At 48.7% G+C, this 17,694-nt stretch overlaps 1 protein-coding gene across 2 annotated transcripts in view; it reads left to right on the forward strand.

Moving 5' to 3' along the window:
* LOC119956467 (paired box protein Pax-6-like) overlaps positions 1-17,405 on the forward strand; it is a 67,895-nt gene extending 50,490 nt beyond the window's left edge. For both annotated transcript variants that reach the window (XM_038783738.1, XM_038783737.1), the window contains exons 4-9: positions 1,488-1,646; positions 2,182-2,264; positions 4,948-5,098; positions 6,626-6,723; positions 12,893-13,052; positions 16,660-17,405. In XM_038783738.1, the coding sequence (XP_038639666.1) occupies positions 1,488-1,646; positions 2,182-2,264; positions 4,948-5,098; positions 6,626-6,723; positions 12,893-13,052; positions 16,660-16,745 (737 nt within the window). In that variant the 3' untranslated portion in view covers positions 16,746-17,405. The remainder of the gene's footprint in view (positions 1-1,487; positions 1,647-2,181; positions 2,265-4,947; positions 5,099-6,625; positions 6,724-12,892; positions 13,053-16,659) is intronic.
* Positions 17,406-17,694: the final 289 nt, after the last annotated feature.

Genomic DNA, 17,694 nt, shown 5'->3' on the forward strand with positions numbered 1-17,694 from the left:
GTGTGGGTGTGTGTAGACAGTGGGGTAGTTAGGAAGGGAGGGTTGGGAAAGGGGTGTTGGATGGTCAGTTACATTTTCTGTCTGTCTGCCAGGTGTCTGTGGAGAGAGAAGGGAGCTAACGTTTCGGGTCTGGATGCCTGTTTCTCAAAACTAGAGAGAACTGGGCAGCACGGTAGCATGGTGGTTAGCATAAATGCTTCACAGCTCCAGGGTCCCAGGTTCGATTCCCGGCTGGGTCACTGTCTGTGTGGAGTCTGCACGTCCTCCCCGTGTGTGCGTGGGTTTCCTCCGGGTGCTCCGGTTTCCTCCCACAGTCCAAAGATGTGTGGGTTAGGTGGATTGGCCATGCTAAATTGCCCGTAGTGTCCTAATAGTAAGGTTAAGGGGGGGAGTTGTTGGGTTACGGGTATAGGGTGGATACATGGGTTTGAGTAGGGTGATCATTGCTCGGCACAACATCGAGGGCTGAAGGGCCTGTTCTGTGCTGTACTGTTCTATGTTCTAACTGGAAATAGGATCAGACCTGTACTGTTTGGGGGGGGGGGGGGGGGGGGGTGAATAGAGGGCCAGCGATAGGTGGAGATCGATGAAGATGTCATGGACAGAAAGACAAAGGGAATATGATCAAGGTAGTGATCAAGGCTAAGAAGGATCCTGATCAGAGTGAGCTATTCTGACCAACACTCTAGTCAACTCAGCTAACCGTCCCCACTGAGCGAATATACTCATTGAACTAGTGTCCTTTGAGTTATTTTGTTGGCTGATGCTCACACGGCCATTGTTTGCAGCTCACTATGCCCTCTCAATCGCCCAAGGGAAGACTAGAAGAAAATGTTGAAAATACGCAAGCTTGTTTGCCATTGAGCTACATAGAATTTAGAAGCAGGAGGAGGCTATTCGGCCCTTCGAGCCTGCTCCGCCATTCATTACGATCATGGTGGATCATCAAGTTCAATACCCTGATTCCGCTTTCCCCCGTATTCCTTTAGCCCCGAGAGCTGTATCTAATTCCTTCTTGAAATGACACACGGTTTTGGCCTCAACTACTTTCTGTGGGAGTGAATTCCACAGATTCACCACTCTCTGGGTGAAGAAATTTCTCCTCGCCTCAGTCCTAAAAGGTTAACCCCCTTATCCGCAAACTATGCCCCCTAGTTCTGGACTCCCCCAGCGTCGGGAACATTCTTTGTGAATCTACCCTGAATCTACCCCGTTAGAATTTTTAAAGTTTCTATGAGATCCCTTCTCACTCTTCTAAACTCCAATGAATATAATCCTAACCGATAGCATCCCGCTTTTCCAATTGGCCGATAAACGTATTGGTGCCCAGATATCAGTCCTGCTCTCCCCCAGCCCTGCCCCGTCTCGGCCTCGAGGTCTGATACGTTTCAGATGAGCGGTTTTGCCGACCCTGAGCTTTGTGCCTTAACGCGACTGCCTTTGTGTCCTTATCTTCCTCAAACCCCGCCCACCCACCCACCAAACAGACAGCTGCCAGCAGCTGGAGGTCAGAGGTGAGAACGGCAGCGGGGCTAACGTCAACGGAGATGATTCCGATGAGTCCCAGATCCGCCTGCAGCTCAAGAGGAAACTCCAGCGGAACCGAACATCTTTCACGCAGGATCAGATTGAGGCGTTGGAAAAAGGTACTCCGACCCAAGTATGAATCAGGGTTGGGAACGTCCCTGGAGCCTCTCCGGCACTTTTCCGTAACTTCATCGGGACCCCTACAGATGGGGCTGGAGTCTCGGAGAAAATTCATACCCAAACATTCATAGTCATAGGCTGTAATTCCCCGGACATTATGATTCACTTTTCCTGTCAACAGTGGGAAATCCCGTTGACAAGCGGCAGGAAGACATAATCCCTCCGCCCGCGGACGGTGCGCTGTCGCGAAACGTCCGGCTGCGGAATCGGATGATCCATCCCCTAATGATAGATATTTGCTTTGTCCCTTCTTTAAACTCTTCTTCTTTTCCTCTTACTCCTCCTCCTCTTCTTCCTCGCTGTAAATAGTTCTTGGTCTTCTCTCAGCTATCAGTGCCTGGGGTACGAAGAGGGAGCTCGGGTGGTAGAGGGATAGATTTCCCCCGGATTGGTTTTCTCTCAGCCGTCCCTTTCTGTTTCAGCATCCCGGCTGTGCGTAGTTTAACGTTTCCCTTTCGTATTCTTCTTTCAAAGAATTTGAACGCACTCACTATCCAGATGTCTTTGCCAGAGAGCGGCTTGCAGCTAAAATCGACCTACCCGAAGCCAGAATACAGGTAACCGGAGAAGTGATGTATCTGAGCCGCTATGTGACACTGTAGGTATCGCCAACTTTCTGCTGCAGTCTAGGGTGTGGCAAATAGAGATAGAACTGATAGATCCTAATTCTGAGCCACTAAGTAAAACGTGGTGATTGGACTTAACACACATTGGAACGGAGAGAGATCTCTACATCTGGCCCATGTCGTACCCATCAGTGTCGATCTGTTAAAGGTGTGTTTGCCATTCAATTCTCTGCCCGATGGTAGGTCTGACCCACCCCCCGACCCTCCGCCATGGGTGCGGCAACGTGGCAGTGCCTGAATCCACTCCATAGGATCCAAGCTGGTTGGTGAACATTTCTTCATTGGGAGGGTTTTACCAACTTGTTCAATCTCACGGCTCTTCTCTCACACAGTCCCAGCTATCCCCTATTTATACGTGCTCAGAGTCACTTCATACCCATCATCTGCTTCTCTTAGCCATAACAATGTAATCGCCACGATATTAACAGCCAGAACAGGGGGTTGAGTCTCGTGCTTGGCATCATCTGATCCACAGCCAACTGAGTCAACGGGCCTCTCAGGGAGTCCAGATTGCTGTGGTAGCTTCCGTATGCACGCTGTGGTGCGGAGCTATGGATAGTGGCGATAGAGACTCTAATTTCCTTTCAAAGTCAAGGCTGACCAAGAGTGTCTCTCTCTCTCTCGTTCATACCGCCCGCCATTGCCGTGTATCAGAGGGATTTATAAGTTGACACTCGGCCTAGTTGGCCGTGTCCTTGGCCATCAAATCCTGGGGTGGGACTCAATCCCAGACCTCCTGACTCAAAGGCAGGGACGTAGCTCCAAAAGACCACCCACATCAAACCTCCCCCCCGCCATTAATCCTGGAATCCCTACAGTGAAGGAGGAGGCCATTCGGCCCAGTGAGTCTGCACTGACCCTCTGAAAAAGCATCCCACCTCAGCCCACTTCCCGCAACCCCACCCAATCTTTGGACACTGAGGGGCAACTTTCCACGGCCAATCCACCTAACCCGCACATCTTTGGACTGTGGGAGGAAACCGGAGCACCCGGAGGAAACCCACGCAGACACGGGGGAGAAGGTGCAGACTCCGCACAGACAGCGACCCGAGGTTGGAATCGAACCCGGGTCCCCGGTGCTGTGAGGCAGCAGTGCTAACCACTGCGCTACCGCGCCCCCAGTGGGTTATTAGGTTCCACACAAATGATCTGACTTCTGGAGACTGCCACAACATGTGGGCAGGAGAAGGACCCTCAAACCTGATCCACCATTCAACGGCATTATGGCTGATCTGTGATTTGGCTCCAAACCTCAGTTTGCCCTGTGACCCTGAACGCCATTGGCTCACAGAATCTACGGAGAGCCACATGTTCATGAGGCTAAAGAGATGCAGTTGCGTCGACACTTAGAACGTGGACGTTTATAAGCCTGGATGAAGGTCGACTCCCATTCTACAATCGCAGATTCTGTTATGGTGCAGAAGGAGGCCACTCGGCCCAGCATGTCCCTGCTGGCTCGCTGAATGAGCAACTCCCCGAGTTTCATTCTCCCGCCTTCTCCCCATAACCCTGCCCATTCCTCATTGTCAAATAACAGCCTGATTGCCTTCGGATAAAGTCAGTGGGAAAGACTGGAGCTGTTATTCTGGGACCGCGTGACCATCGCACGAGATGTGGACACTGTTGGCGAGGCCAGCCCCATTTGAGGGGCTCGCTCGGCCGTTTCAGAGGGGGGCAGTTCAGAGTCAACCTCATGGCTGTCGGCCTGGAGTCACATGTAGGCCAGACCGGGTAAGGACGGCAGATTTCCTTCCCTGAAGGACATTAGTGAACCAGATGGGTTTTTTAACAACAATGGACAATGGTTTCACAGTCGCCGTTATTTTATAATTTGAATTGAAATTCCACCCACTGCCGTGGTGGGTTTTGAACCTGTGTCTCCCAGAGCGTTATCCTGGGCCTCTGGATTCCTCACCCCACTGATCTGGTCATTAACTCGAGTGTGTAAATTAGTGACTGAATGTTGTACGTTGGCATTCCTCTCTCATTAACAGGACTAAGTTAACGACTATGTTTCTGGTGTTTGAACTGTGTTATTTCCCAAAAAGACCCTTTGCGTTTGGATTCTGAGTGGGATTTCTCACTCCCGCCGAAACGGACCCCCCGCCCGCCGCGGTGGGTTCTCCTTCTCCAGCAGCGGGAACGGGCAATCCATGCGGAAGCCCCTGGTCTTTGGTGGGACCGAAATACCAATAGCGTGCCGCATCCACGCGGGGAAACCTGCCGAGGAGGGACGGCTGGTTTAGCTCACTAGGCTAAATCGCTGGCTTTTAAAGCAGACCAAGGCAGGCCAGCAGCACGGTTCGATTCCCGTACCAGCCTCCCCGGACAGGCGCCGGAATGTGGCGACTAGGGGCTTTTCACAGTAACTTCATTGAAGCCTACTCGTGACAATAAGCGATTTTCATTTTTCATTTCATTTCGGGAGGGAGTGGGGGGTGCTGGTTCGGGGGGGGGGGGGGGGGGGGGGGGGGGGGGGAGGTGGCGGAATGGAGTGATGGGGGGGAGGGGGCAGAAAATCCCAGCCCAGGGTGTTTTGCATGACCGTCATTCTCCAAACCCTCGACCCTTTGCGGCCATTCTGTTCAATTGCATTTCTCTTTCTCGCCTCAAGGTCTGGTTTTCAAATCGACGTGCCAAGTGGAGGAGGGAAGAGAAGCTCCGGAATCAGCGGAGGCAGGCGTGCAGCGGCCCGAGCCACGTGCCAATCAACAGCAGCTTCTCGCCAACGCTTTACCAGTCGATTCCACAGCCCGTCACCTCAGGTCATTATCACCCTCCGAACGCATTCCAAATGACCCTTGGAGGTCAACTTGTTAATCGTCCCTCATTTGTGTCCCCGCCCACTAGATTTCTCTGTCTTTGAAATGAGATGTTCCATAGAATCCCTACAGTGCAGGAGGAGGCCATTCAGCCCATTGAGTCTGCACTGCGCTCTGAAAGAGCATTCTACCCAGGTCTACTGCCCCACCCTAACCCCATAATCTAACCTGCATATTTTTGGACACTAAGGAGCAATTTAGCACGGCCAATCCACCTAACCTACACATCTTTGGACACTAAGGGGCAATTTAGCGTGGCCAATCTACCTAACCTGCACATCTTTGGACACTAAGGGGCAATCTAGCACGGCCAATCCACCTAACCTGCACATCTTTAACACTAAGGGGCAATTTAGCATGGCCAATCCGCCTAACCTGCACATCTTTTGACACTAAGGGGCAATTTAGCATGGCCAATCCACCTAACCTGCACATCTTTGGACACTAAGGGGCAATTTAGCATGGCCAATCCACCTAACCTACACATCTTTGGACACTAAGGGGCAATATAGCACGGCCAATCCACCTAACCTGCACATCTTTGGACACTAAGGGGCAATTTAGCATGGCCAATCCACCTAATCTGCACATATTTGGACACTAAGGGGAAATTTAGCATGGGCAACCGATCTAACCTACACATCTTTGGACACTAAGGGGCAATTTAGCATGGCCAATCCACCTAATCTGGACATCTTTGGACACTAAGGGGAAATTTAGCATGGGCAATCGATCTAACCTACACATCTTTGGACACTAAGGGGCAATTTAGCATGGCCAATCCACCTAACCTGCACATCTTTGGACACTAAGGGGCAATATAGCACGGCCAATCCACCTAACCAACACATCTTTGGACTGTGGGAGGAAACCGGAGCATCCGGAGGAAACCCAAGCAGACACGGGGAGAACGTGCAGACTCCACACACTGTGACCAGAGACTGGAATCGAACTCGGGTACCCGGTGCAGTGAAGCAGCAGTGATAACCACTGTGCCACCTTGCTGCCCATAATGGGCCCCGGATTCTGGCCCCTGGCACCAACTTTGTGTCTTCGGGCAAAATTCTGAAAAATATTTTAAAAAAACTATGCTCCAAAAGTTGAGGCCAAGATAGAATGAATTGGAAAGAAATTGCCCGGAACTTCTTAAGCCATCGGGTTTTACGGGCAGAGGGTGCCTCTGGCAACCGTCGCCAAGTGTGGGAGCTGGAACAGTGTGGGTCGGCAGGCCATTTGGCATTGTGGGGCATCACAGTGGACACCTTGTCCGTGTCCAACTGTCCATACATGGGAACTCTCTACCAGATCAATTGGGCACGGGAATCCTACGTGACTCCTTCCCTCCGTCATCCAGTATTGGCGATGACATTTTTGCCGCCCCCCAACCCCTGCTCACCCTCAGTCAGGTTAAACGCGAGTTATTATTGAGATTATTGTTGTTTATTTTTCTCTCTCTCTCTCTCCCTTCAGGACCCATGCTGGTGAGAAACGAAAGCTCGCTCACAAGCAGTTACAGTGGGCTGCCACCGATGCCAGCTTTTGCCATGGCAAATAATCTTCCCTTGCAGGTAATACCTATCGAGGTGTGAATGGTCGGAGCCCCCACTGGTACCATGTGGCGCCGGTTTAGCACAGTTGTCGGCAATATTGAGAATGGCGTAACCCACTCTAAGATTTGGCACAAAATCTAGGCTGAAATTTACAACATCAGACGTCCTGCCTTTTGGCTAAAATGGGCAAATGGCACGTTACCACAGGAGGATTGGAGTATATGAACTCCTTGCTTCAATTCGAGAGAGCCTTGGTTAGACCTCACCTGGAGTACTGTGTGCAGTTTTGGTTCCCTGATCTAAGGAAGGATATACTTGTCATAGAGGGAGTTCAGCGGAGGTTTACTAGACCGTTTCCTGAGATGGCGGGACTGTCCTATGAGGCGAGATTGAGGAAACTGGGTCTTGTATTCTCGAGGATTTAGAAGAATAAGAGGTGGTCGCTTTGAAACTTTAAACGTTCTTAATGGGCTCGATGGGGAAGATGCAGCAAGGATGTTTCCCATGGCTGGCAGGTATAGAACCAGGAGATGTAGTCTCAGAATAAGGAGTTGGCCATTAGGTCTGAGGTGAAGAAGAATTTCCTCATTCAGAGGGTGGCGAATCTTTAGAATTCTCTACCTCAGAGGGCCGTGGAAGCTCAGTTATTGAGAATGTGCAAGGCAGAGATGGATAGATTTTTGAAATACTCATTGTCGTGTCATTCACCCTGGGGTAACACTGACTGCAACTGGATGCAGTTGTACTGTAAAGTAGACGCCAAACTTAGACGTTGGTTCAATACGTTTTATTGAACTTCTGGAGCAGTGAACACAGTTCGCTGTGGGTTTGATACTCTACTAATCTAAGTTTGCTGACTATAACTAACTAGACCAGACTAGCTCTGAGCCACGTGTAGAAGGTGCTGACTGATATATACACCCTGACTGTCACTACAGTTGTCACCAGTGGAAAGAGGCAGAGTGCTGATGCCTCGTGTGTTTTATAGTGGGACACCACCCTCTAGTGTTCTGCCTGGTGATTGGTTGTGTTCTGTCCTGTGTGTTGATTGGCTGTACTGGGTGTCTGTCACTGCCTGTCTGTATCTCATTATGTGCACAAGTGCATATTATGACACTCATGATATTCCCAAGGGTTATGAAGATAGTACAGGAAAATGGGAGACAATCAGCCATGGTCACGTTGATTGGAAGAGCAGACTCCAGGGGCTAAGTGACCTACCTCTATGTTCCCAAATCTCTCCTTCTATTCCTTTCTCCAACGCGAACGTGTCTGGTTTCTCCTCAAAGATTACCTGTGTGATTTGCTTAAACTATTCCATGCAGCAATGCGGTTTGCATCCATAATAGATGATCTCTGAGGGAGAGACCTTCCCCGATTCTGTAACCCCGACAACTCTCCAAGATATCCGCTCTCCTCCAGTTCTAATCGACATGGTCGCCATGCCTTCAGCTGTCAAGGTCCCCGAGTTCCTTCACTAAACCTTTCCGCCTCCCAACCTCTCTTTCCTTCTTTAGGATGCTGCTTAAAACCCCCCTTGGCCAAAGCTCTGGACATCTGCCCTAATACCTCCTCATGTGACCTCTTGCCAAATTTTGTTTGATATTGCTCCGGCGAAGAGCGTTGGGATGTTTTTCTGTTCAATGGCGTAAAATGGTCAGAAGCCACCTGAGAGACAAGTTGAAATAAAGGATAGAATTTTAAAAAAATATTTTAATTCAAGTTTTTGAAATTTTAACATTTTAAAACACACAACATGGTAAAGAAAAACAACATCAACCGCGCCCCCCTAACCTCAACCAAGCACCTCACTTTTCCCCCACCCCCACTTAACAGTTGACGGCAACCAGCTCCTTGAAATGAAGTACGAACAAACCCAATCCCTTGTGGTACCCCACACTCGCCTCAAATCAAATTTCACCTTTTCCAGATACAAAAACACCATTAAATCCCCCAGCCACACCGCGGCACAGGGTGGGGACACTGACCCCCCCCCCCCCCCCCCCCCCCCATCCCAACTGGACCCGTGATCAGTGGGGTGAAGGTTAAAACATCTGCCCCCCGCTCGCGTCCGCAACTGCGGCAGGTCCGACACCCCAAACATGGGTTCCATATCTACGTACAAGACCGGCAATGTGGTGCTGAAGAACGATCTCCAAAATGTCTCCAATTTAGGGCAGGACCTACGCCCCTCTCACACCGCTCACAAATACCCTCCACGCCTTCAAACAACCGACTCATCCTCGACTTTTTCAGGTGAGCTCTATGTCCTGCCTTTAACTGTGTCAACCCCAGCCTCGCACATGAGGTCGAGACATTCACCCTCCGCAGCATCTCACATCACAGCCCCTCCTCCAGCTGCTCTTTCCACTAGGCCTTAACCCACTCCAGAGACACCATATCCTTCTCCAAAACACTCCGGCTCCCTCTCTCTGCTGGAGTAAGCACCACATTCAACAGATCCGCATGTTCAATGACAACTGCCTGGCCTAAAAGGATACAATTCTAAAGGGGGTCAGAAGGTCCTGGGTGTTTATGTGCATAAAACATTGAAGGTGACAGGACAGGTTGGAAGAGTGGTTAAGAAAACATACAGAATCCTTGCATTATCAGGGGCATAGGGAACAGGAACGAAGTATTGATGTTAGAACAACGAACAAAGAAAATTACAGCACAGGAACAGGCCCTTCGGCCCTCCCAGCCTGCACCGATCCAGATCCTTTATCTAAACCTGTTGCCTATTTTCCAAGGTCTACTTCTCTCTGTTCCCCACCCGTTTATATGTCTGTCCAGATGCATCTTAAATGATGCTATCGTACCCACCTCTACCACCTCTGCTGGCAAAGCGTTCCAGGCACTCACCACCCTCTGCGTAAAAAACTTCCCATGCACATCTCCCTTAAACATTTCCCCTCTCACCTTGAAATCGTGACCCCTTGTAATTGACACCCCCACTCTTGGAAAAAGCTTGTTGCTATCCACCCTGTCCATACCTCATAATTTTGTAGACCTCAATCAAGTCTCCCCTCAACGTCCGTCTTTCCAACGAAAACAATCCTAATCTACTCAACCTTTCTTCATAGCTAGCACCCTCCATACCAGGCAAAATCCTGGTGAACCTCCTCTGCACCCTCTCTAAAGAATCCACATCCTTCTGGTAATGTGGCGACCAGAACTGCACGCAGTATTCCAAATGTGGCCTAAGCAAAGTCCGATACAACTGCAACATGACCTGCCGACTCTTGTACTCAAAACCCCGTCCGATGAAGGCAAGCATGCTGTATGCCTTCTTGACCACTCTATCGACCTGCGTTGCCACCTTCAGGGTACAATGGACCTGAACTCCCAGATCTCTCTGTACATCAATTTTCCCCAGGACTCTTCCATTGACCATATAGTCCGCTCTTGAGTTAGATCTTCCAAAATGCATCACCTCGCATTTGCCTGGATTGAACTCCATCTGCCATTTCTCTGCCCAACTCTCCAATCTATCTATATTTTGCTGTATTCTCTGACAGTCCGCCTCGCTATCTGCAACTTCCCCAATCTTAGCATCATCTGCAAACTTGCTCATCAGACCACTTATACCTTCGTCCAGATCATTTATGCATATCACAAACAACAGTGGTCCGAGCACGGATCCCTGTGGAACACCACTAGTCACCTTTCTCCATTTTGAGACACTCCCTTCCACCACTACTCTCTGTCTCCTGTTGCCCAGCCAGTTCTTTATCCACCTAGCTAGTACACCCTGAACCCCATACGACTTCACTTTTTCCATCAACCTGCCATGGGAAACTTTATCAAATGCTTTACTGAAGTCCATGTATATGACATCTACAGCCCTTCCCTCATCGATTAACTTTGTCACTTCCTCAAAGAATTCTATTAGGTTTGTAAGACATGACCTTCCCTGCACAAAACCATGCTGCCTATCACTGATAAGTCTATTTTCTTCCAAATGTGAATAGATCCTATTCCTCAGTATCTTCTCCAACAGTTTGCCTACCACTGATGTCAAGCTCACAGCTCTATAATTCCCTGGATTATCCCTGCTACCCTTCTTAAACAAAGGGACAACATTAGCAATTCTCCAGTCCTCCGGGACCTCACCCGTGCTCAAGGATGCTGCAAAGATATCTGTTAAGGCCCTAGCTATTTCAACCCTCGCTTCCCTCAGTAACCTGGGATAGATCCCATCCGGTCCTGGGGACTTGTCCACCTTAATGCCTTTTAGAATACCCAAAACCTCCCCCTTCCTTATGCCGACATGACCTAGAGTATTTAAACATCCATCCCTAGCCTCAACATCCATCATGTCCCTCTCCTTGGTGAATACCGATGCAAAGTACTCATTAAATAGCTCACTCATTTCCTCTGACTCCATGCATAAATTCCCTCTTTTGTCTTTGAGTGGGCCAATCCTTTCTCTAGTTACCCTCTTGCTCCTTATATACGAATAAAAGGCTTTGGGATTTTCCTTAACCCTGTTAGCCAAAGATATTTCATGACCCCTTTTAGCCCTCTTTATTGCGCGTTTGAGATTCGTCCTACATTTCCCGATATTCCTCCAAAGCTTCATCAGTTTTGAGTCGCCTCGATCTTATGTATGCTTCCTTTTTCATTTTAGCTAGTCTCACAATTCCACCCGTCATCCATGGTTCCCTAATCTTGCCATTTCTATCTCTCATTTTCACAGGAACATGTCTGTCCTGCACTCTAATCAACCTTTCCTTAAAAGACTCCCACATTTCAAATGTGGATTTACCCTTAAACAGCTGCTCCCAATCCACATTCCCTAGCTTGGATTGGATTGGATTTGTTTATTGTCACGTGTACCGAGGTACAGTGAAAAGTATTTTTCTGCAAGCAGCTCAACAGATCATTCAGTACATGGGAAGAAAAGGGAATTAAACAGAATTCAAGAAAATACATGAGAATTAATTTTTAAAAGGTTAGAACGAGTATAAATAAAGTTAAAAGTGGATCTGTTGGGGAGAGCTTGCAGAGAGTCGCCTCGCTCCGGTGCCATCATCTTGCACACCTGGCTCCTGCCGAATTTTGTTATAGTTGGCCTTTCCCCAATTTAGCACTCTTCCTTTAGGACTCTCGTCTTTGTCCATGAGTATTCTAAAACTTATGGAATTGTGATCGCTATTCCCAAAGTAATCGCCGACTGAAACGTCAACCACCTGGCCGGGATCATTCCCCAATACCAGGTCCAGTATGGCCCAGTATGTTAAACTTGTATAAAACACCTGTTGAGCTCCAATGGTGTACTGGCCGGAATTCTCCAGCCGTTGGGATTCTCTATTCCCGCCGGCAATGCACTCCCGTCTGCTGGTTTCCCAGCGGCGCGGGATGGCTTCAATGGGAAATCCCATTGACATGCGGCGGGAAGAGAGAATCCCGCCTCCAGCGAACGTCGGGCCTCCGAGAAACACACGGCAGGGGGAGCGGAGATTCCCGCCCCGTTACTGTGTCCCGTTCCTGGGACGAGGAAGAGTTTTGTTGCTAGCTTGGGGAAGCTGGGACTGTTTGCCGTGAGGAGATTTGATCGAGGTGTTCCAAACCGCGAGGGGTCTGGACAGAGCCAATCGGGGGAAACTGTTCTCACTTGTGAAAGGACCAAGAACGAGAGGGTCACAGATTTGAGGGAATTGGTGAATGAAGCAACGGAGACACGAGGATAAACCTTTTTCATACAGCGAGTGGTCAGGATCTGGGTTGTGTTGCCTGGGTGTGCGGGGGAGGTGGATTCAAGAGAGAATTAGATTCTTATTTTTAAAAATAATAATCTTTACTGTCACAAATCAGCTTACATTAACGCTGCAATGAAGTTATTGTGAAAAGCCCCTAGTCACCACATTCTGGCACCTGTTCGGGTACACAGAGGGAGAATTCAGAGTTCTCAGCTGGTAGCTGGGAGTTGAACCCATGCTGCTGGCCTTGTTCTGCATCATCAGCCAGTGGTCTAGCCCACTGAGCTAAACCAGGAACATCTGAAAGGGAAGAATGTGCAGGGTTACGGGAGAAGGTGGGGGAGTGACATTCGGAGAGCCGGTGGAGACACGATGGGTAGAATGGCCTCCTTCTGTGCTGTAACAATTCTGCAGCAATTGTACAAGTACAAATGTTTTGTTGCAGGTATTCAGGAAACAGTTTTGATTATCTCCTGTCTTTTCAGCAATCTGTCCAGTCAGTTCCCGGCCAAACCTCCTCGTATTCCTGTATGATTCCAGCCAGCCCAGCGGTCAGTGTGCGGAGCTATGACGCCTACACTCCTCCGCATATGCAGCCGCACATGAACTCACAGTCCCTGGCTTCAACAGGAGGCTCCTCTACAGGTGAGACCCATCAATCACACGCGGAAAAACATTGCGAGTGGCTCACGTTTGACTCGGCCGTTAAGAGTATGCTGTCTCTCGCCGAGATTCGATTGTGTGCTCCCAGCGTGGTCGCAGTTCCCTCGCCCAAAAGACTGTTTTCTCATGTGTGAACCAGGAGAGAAACTGTCAGTGGGCTGATCAACATGGAAAGCATCGTATATGGCCCCGAGCTGGTCATCAGTATCCACACGTACACCAAATAACATTAGGAAGAAAACTGAAGACAACTAAGTCACTTGTACCAATGCCACCCCTGCCCAGAACAGTCAATTAGGCTTCAACCATGGCTCAGTAGGTCACACTCATCTCTTGCTCAAAGGTTGTCAGTTCAAGTCTTGCCCCCGGACTTGAGTACATGAGTACTCCAGTGAAGGACTGAGAGAAAGAGTTATTAAAATTCTTTCAAGGGATTGAGACTTGCTAGCTAGACCAGCGTTTATTGCCCATTTCTAATTGCCCTTGAGAAACATAATTCTCGAACAGTCCATTCAATGTAAGTCCATTCACAGTGCTGTTAGGAAGGAGTTCCAGGTTTCTGACCTGGCGACAGTAAAGGAATGTCAATGTTCCAAAATTCCCATGATTCTTGAATGGCCCCAGCAGATTGGAAGTTAGCAAATGTAACACCGCTATTCAAGAAAGGAGGCAGAGAGGAAACAAGGAACTACAGATCAGTTAGCCTGATATTAGTCATCGGGAAAGTGCTGCAATCTCCGAATAAGGGCCGGGATACTCCCTTCTGGAGACTAAGTCCCCACGCTGGCGGGAGAACTGGCGCCAACCACTCTAGCGTGAATGGCCCCCAACCTGTCTATGGGGCTAGATGGACGCTGGAAAAGTTGGCGCCGCTCCAGCCGGCTCCGAAGGGCCGGTGTGATCTCACGCATGCGCGGAATGGCCGCCATGGTTCCACTCCTGCGCAGACCAGCAGGCGTATTTTGGCGCATGCGCGGAAAAACTTCTCTTTTCCGCGCCGGCCATGGCAGAGCCCTACAGGGGCTGGCGCGGAAGGGAGAAGTACCCCACGGAACAAGCCCACCCGCTGATCGGTGGGCCCCGATCGTTGGCCAGGCCGCCATGGGGGCCTCCCCTGGGGTCGGTTCCCCCCTCCCCCCCGGAGGTCCGCCCCCGCCAACTTACCTGCCACATCCCGTCGGTATGTGAGTTGAGTGATTCACGCCGGCGGGACTGGCTAAAAATGGCTGGCCACTCGGCCCATCGGGGCCCAGTGAATCACTGGGGGGTGAGGGGGGGGCGCTGCTAAAGGCCCCCGACCGGCATGGCGGGAATCCCACCCCGCCCGAAAAACGGCACCGGAGAATACGGCAGCTGGCATTGGGGCGGCGGGGCGGGATTCGTGTCGCCCCATGGGGATTCTCCGATCCGGTGGTAGAGGTACAGTGGAAAGTGTTTACCTATCCAGCTGTGGCAAAAGTCTCAATAAATGTCTTTGTGGAACACAGCCTCCCTAGTGCTAGCCTTTATTTTGTGGCTCTGTATGGGCTGAAATAGGGAGGCCAGGACCTTCTATAAAGGAATGAAGAAAGTAAACAAAAGGGAAACTGCTTATTGGCACTTAAAAACATCCCACTGCAAACAGTCTACAGAGTCTATTTAAACAACATCCCACTGCAAACAGTATACAGAGTCTACGTAAACAACATCCCACTGCAAACAGTATTCAGAGCCTATTTAAACAACATCCCACTGCAAACAGTCTACAGAGTCTATATAAACAACATCCCACTGCAAACAGTCTACAGAGTCTACTTAAACAACATCCCACTGCAAACAGTCTACAGAGTCTATTTAAACAACATCCCACTGCAAACAGTCTACAGAGTCTATTTAAACAACATCCCACTGCAAGCAGTCTACAGAGTCTACTTAAACAACATCCCACTGCAAACAGTCTACAGAGTCTACTTAAACAACATCCCACTGCAAACAGTCTACAGAGTCTACTTAAACAACATCCCACTGCAAACAGTCTACAGAGTCTATTTAAACAACATCCCACTGCAAACAGTCTACAGAGTCTACTTAAACAACATCCCACTGCAAACAGTCTACAGAGTCTATTTAAACAACATCCCACTGCAAACAGTTTACATAGTCTATTTAAACAACATCCCACTGCAAACAGTCTACAGAGTCTATTTAAACAACATCCCACTGCAAACAGTCTACAGAGTCTATTTAAACATCATCCCACTGCAAACAGTCTACAGTCTACTTAAACAACATCCCACTGCAAACAGTCTACAGAATCTATTTAAACAACATCCCACTGCAAACAGTCTACAGAGTCTATTTAAACAAATCCCACTGCAAACAGTTTACAGAGTCTATTTAAACAACATCCCACTGCAAACAGTCTACAGGGCCTACTTAAACAACATCCCACTGCAAACAGTCTACAGAGTCTATTTAAACATCATCCCACTGCAAACAGTCTACAGAGTCTACTTAAACAACATCCCACTGCAAACAGTCTACAGAGTCTATTTAAACAACATCCCACTGCAAACAGTCTACAGAGTCTATTTAAACAAATCCCACTGCAAACAGTTTACAGAGTCTACTTAAACAACATCCCACTGCAAACAATTTACAGAGTCTATTTAAACAACATCCTACGGCAAACAGTCTACAGAGTCTTAAACAACATCCCACTGCAAACATTCTACAGAGTCTATTTAAGCCCAACATCCCACTGCAAACAGTCTACAGAGTCTATTTAAACAACATCCCACTGCAAACAGTCTACAGGGTCTACTTAAACAACATCCCACTGCAAACAGTCTACAGAGTCTATTTAAACAACATCCCACTGCAAACAATTTACAGAGTCTATTTAAACAATATCCCGCTGCAAACAGTCTACAGAGTCTACTTAAACAACATTCCCCTGCAAACAGTCTACAGAGTCTATTTAAACAACATCCCACTGCAAACAGTCTACAGAGTCTACTTAAACAACATCCCACTGCAAACAATTTACAGAGTCTATTTAAACAACATCCCACTGCAAACAGTCTACAGAGTCTATTTAAACAACATCCCACTGCAAACAGTCTACAGAGTCTATTTAAACAACATCCCACTGCAAACAGTCTACAGAGTCTATTTAAACAACATCCCACTGCAAACAGTCTACAGAGTCTACTTATACAACATCCCACTGCAAACAATTTACAGAGTCTATTTAAACAACATCCCACTGCAAACAGTCTACAGAGTCTATTTAAACAACATCCCACTGCAAACAGTTTACAAAGATTTTAGTAGGACTGGATCAAGGAGTGTTCCACATAACCCTCAAAAAGACAGGACTAACGGGCCCATATGAGGGGTGGGGAATGTGTCCATTAGGAAACTAATTTCAAAATCAAGCCTTTGAGAAGGGATTGAGTGGTTGATAAAAGAAGGGGCGAGTCAGGACTGCCACAGAAAAAAAAAGGGATGGGGAAATTAGAACACATTTTCCCTCACACACGTCAATGTCACTGGAGATCTGCCAGCTTGCTCATTTTTATTTTCCGGGTTTTATCTTTTTCCCCAGGACTAATCTCTCCTGGAGTGTCGGTGCCAGTTCAGGTTCCTGGAGGCGATCAGGACATGGCTCAGTACTGGCCGAGACTGCAGTAAGGAAGGGGAGAGGGCGGGAAACTGAACAACGAAGAGCACTGCCTTTGAGATGAAGCCAGATTCTGTCTACGGTGTCCCAGAGGTGCCAGTGTAATATCAACCCACCCTATCGAATTCAGTGGGACTCGATGCAATGACTGACAGCCTGCCATATTTAACTCGTGTTAACAATTCCGCTATTCTCCCATTGCTTTTTTTGTTTAAAAAGAAGAGGAATTTACCTGGAGCCCGTTGCTGCGCAGAGGGGGAAGTCTTGAAATCTCCAATGTAAAGATGTCAGAGTTGTAGTTATGTAAATATAAGAGGGTTCCAATATTATGCCAGGTTGAAAACTACACTGGTGGAAACAGGGACAGGTGGGGGGGGAGAGGACTATGGTTGGTACCTTTTTCATTGGCGGCGCCAAATATTAATCTTAATCGCTAACTCCGCATCGTGAAATGGAGGGAAGTGAAAGAGGTGAATTTCTTTCTGAACGGTCGCGCCAACTGCTGACATTGTCCGTCACCACTTGATGTTCTCACACCGTGTCGCCGGCAATCATACCGATTTATAAAGGACTGGACCAATACGAATGGCCAGGCTGAGTTTCTGGAATGTTCCTCTCTTCACACCCCGCCATGTTTCCTTCTGGTGGGGCGGGTGGAGGGGAAAGGGTGGTTGGGGGGGGGGTTGCTGCTGCTAGATTTCCTTTGTAGAATTAACAAAGGTGGAATCGAGCTTTTGGTAGAACCAAGAACCAGGTCGTTGGCACAAACGACTTGGTTCTTAACAAAAAAAAAAATAAAGGTACCTCAAGTTTTTATTGGCTGGCAGTGCTGGAAGGAATCATACCTTGACACCATTTTCAAGGTGCTTTACACTGGCGATCTAGGGCGACGTTCTCCGATCCGAGCGAGATCGGAAAGTTTGGCGTTCACTCTCAGTGTTACCGGAAAATTCCCAGCCA

Source organism: Scyliorhinus canicula, chromosome 23 (genome assembly GCF_902713615.1).
Source record: "Scyliorhinus canicula chromosome 23, sScyCan1.1, whole genome shotgun sequence".
Taxonomy (NCBI): Eukaryota; Metazoa; Chordata; class Chondrichthyes; order Carcharhiniformes; family Scyliorhinidae; genus Scyliorhinus; species Scyliorhinus canicula.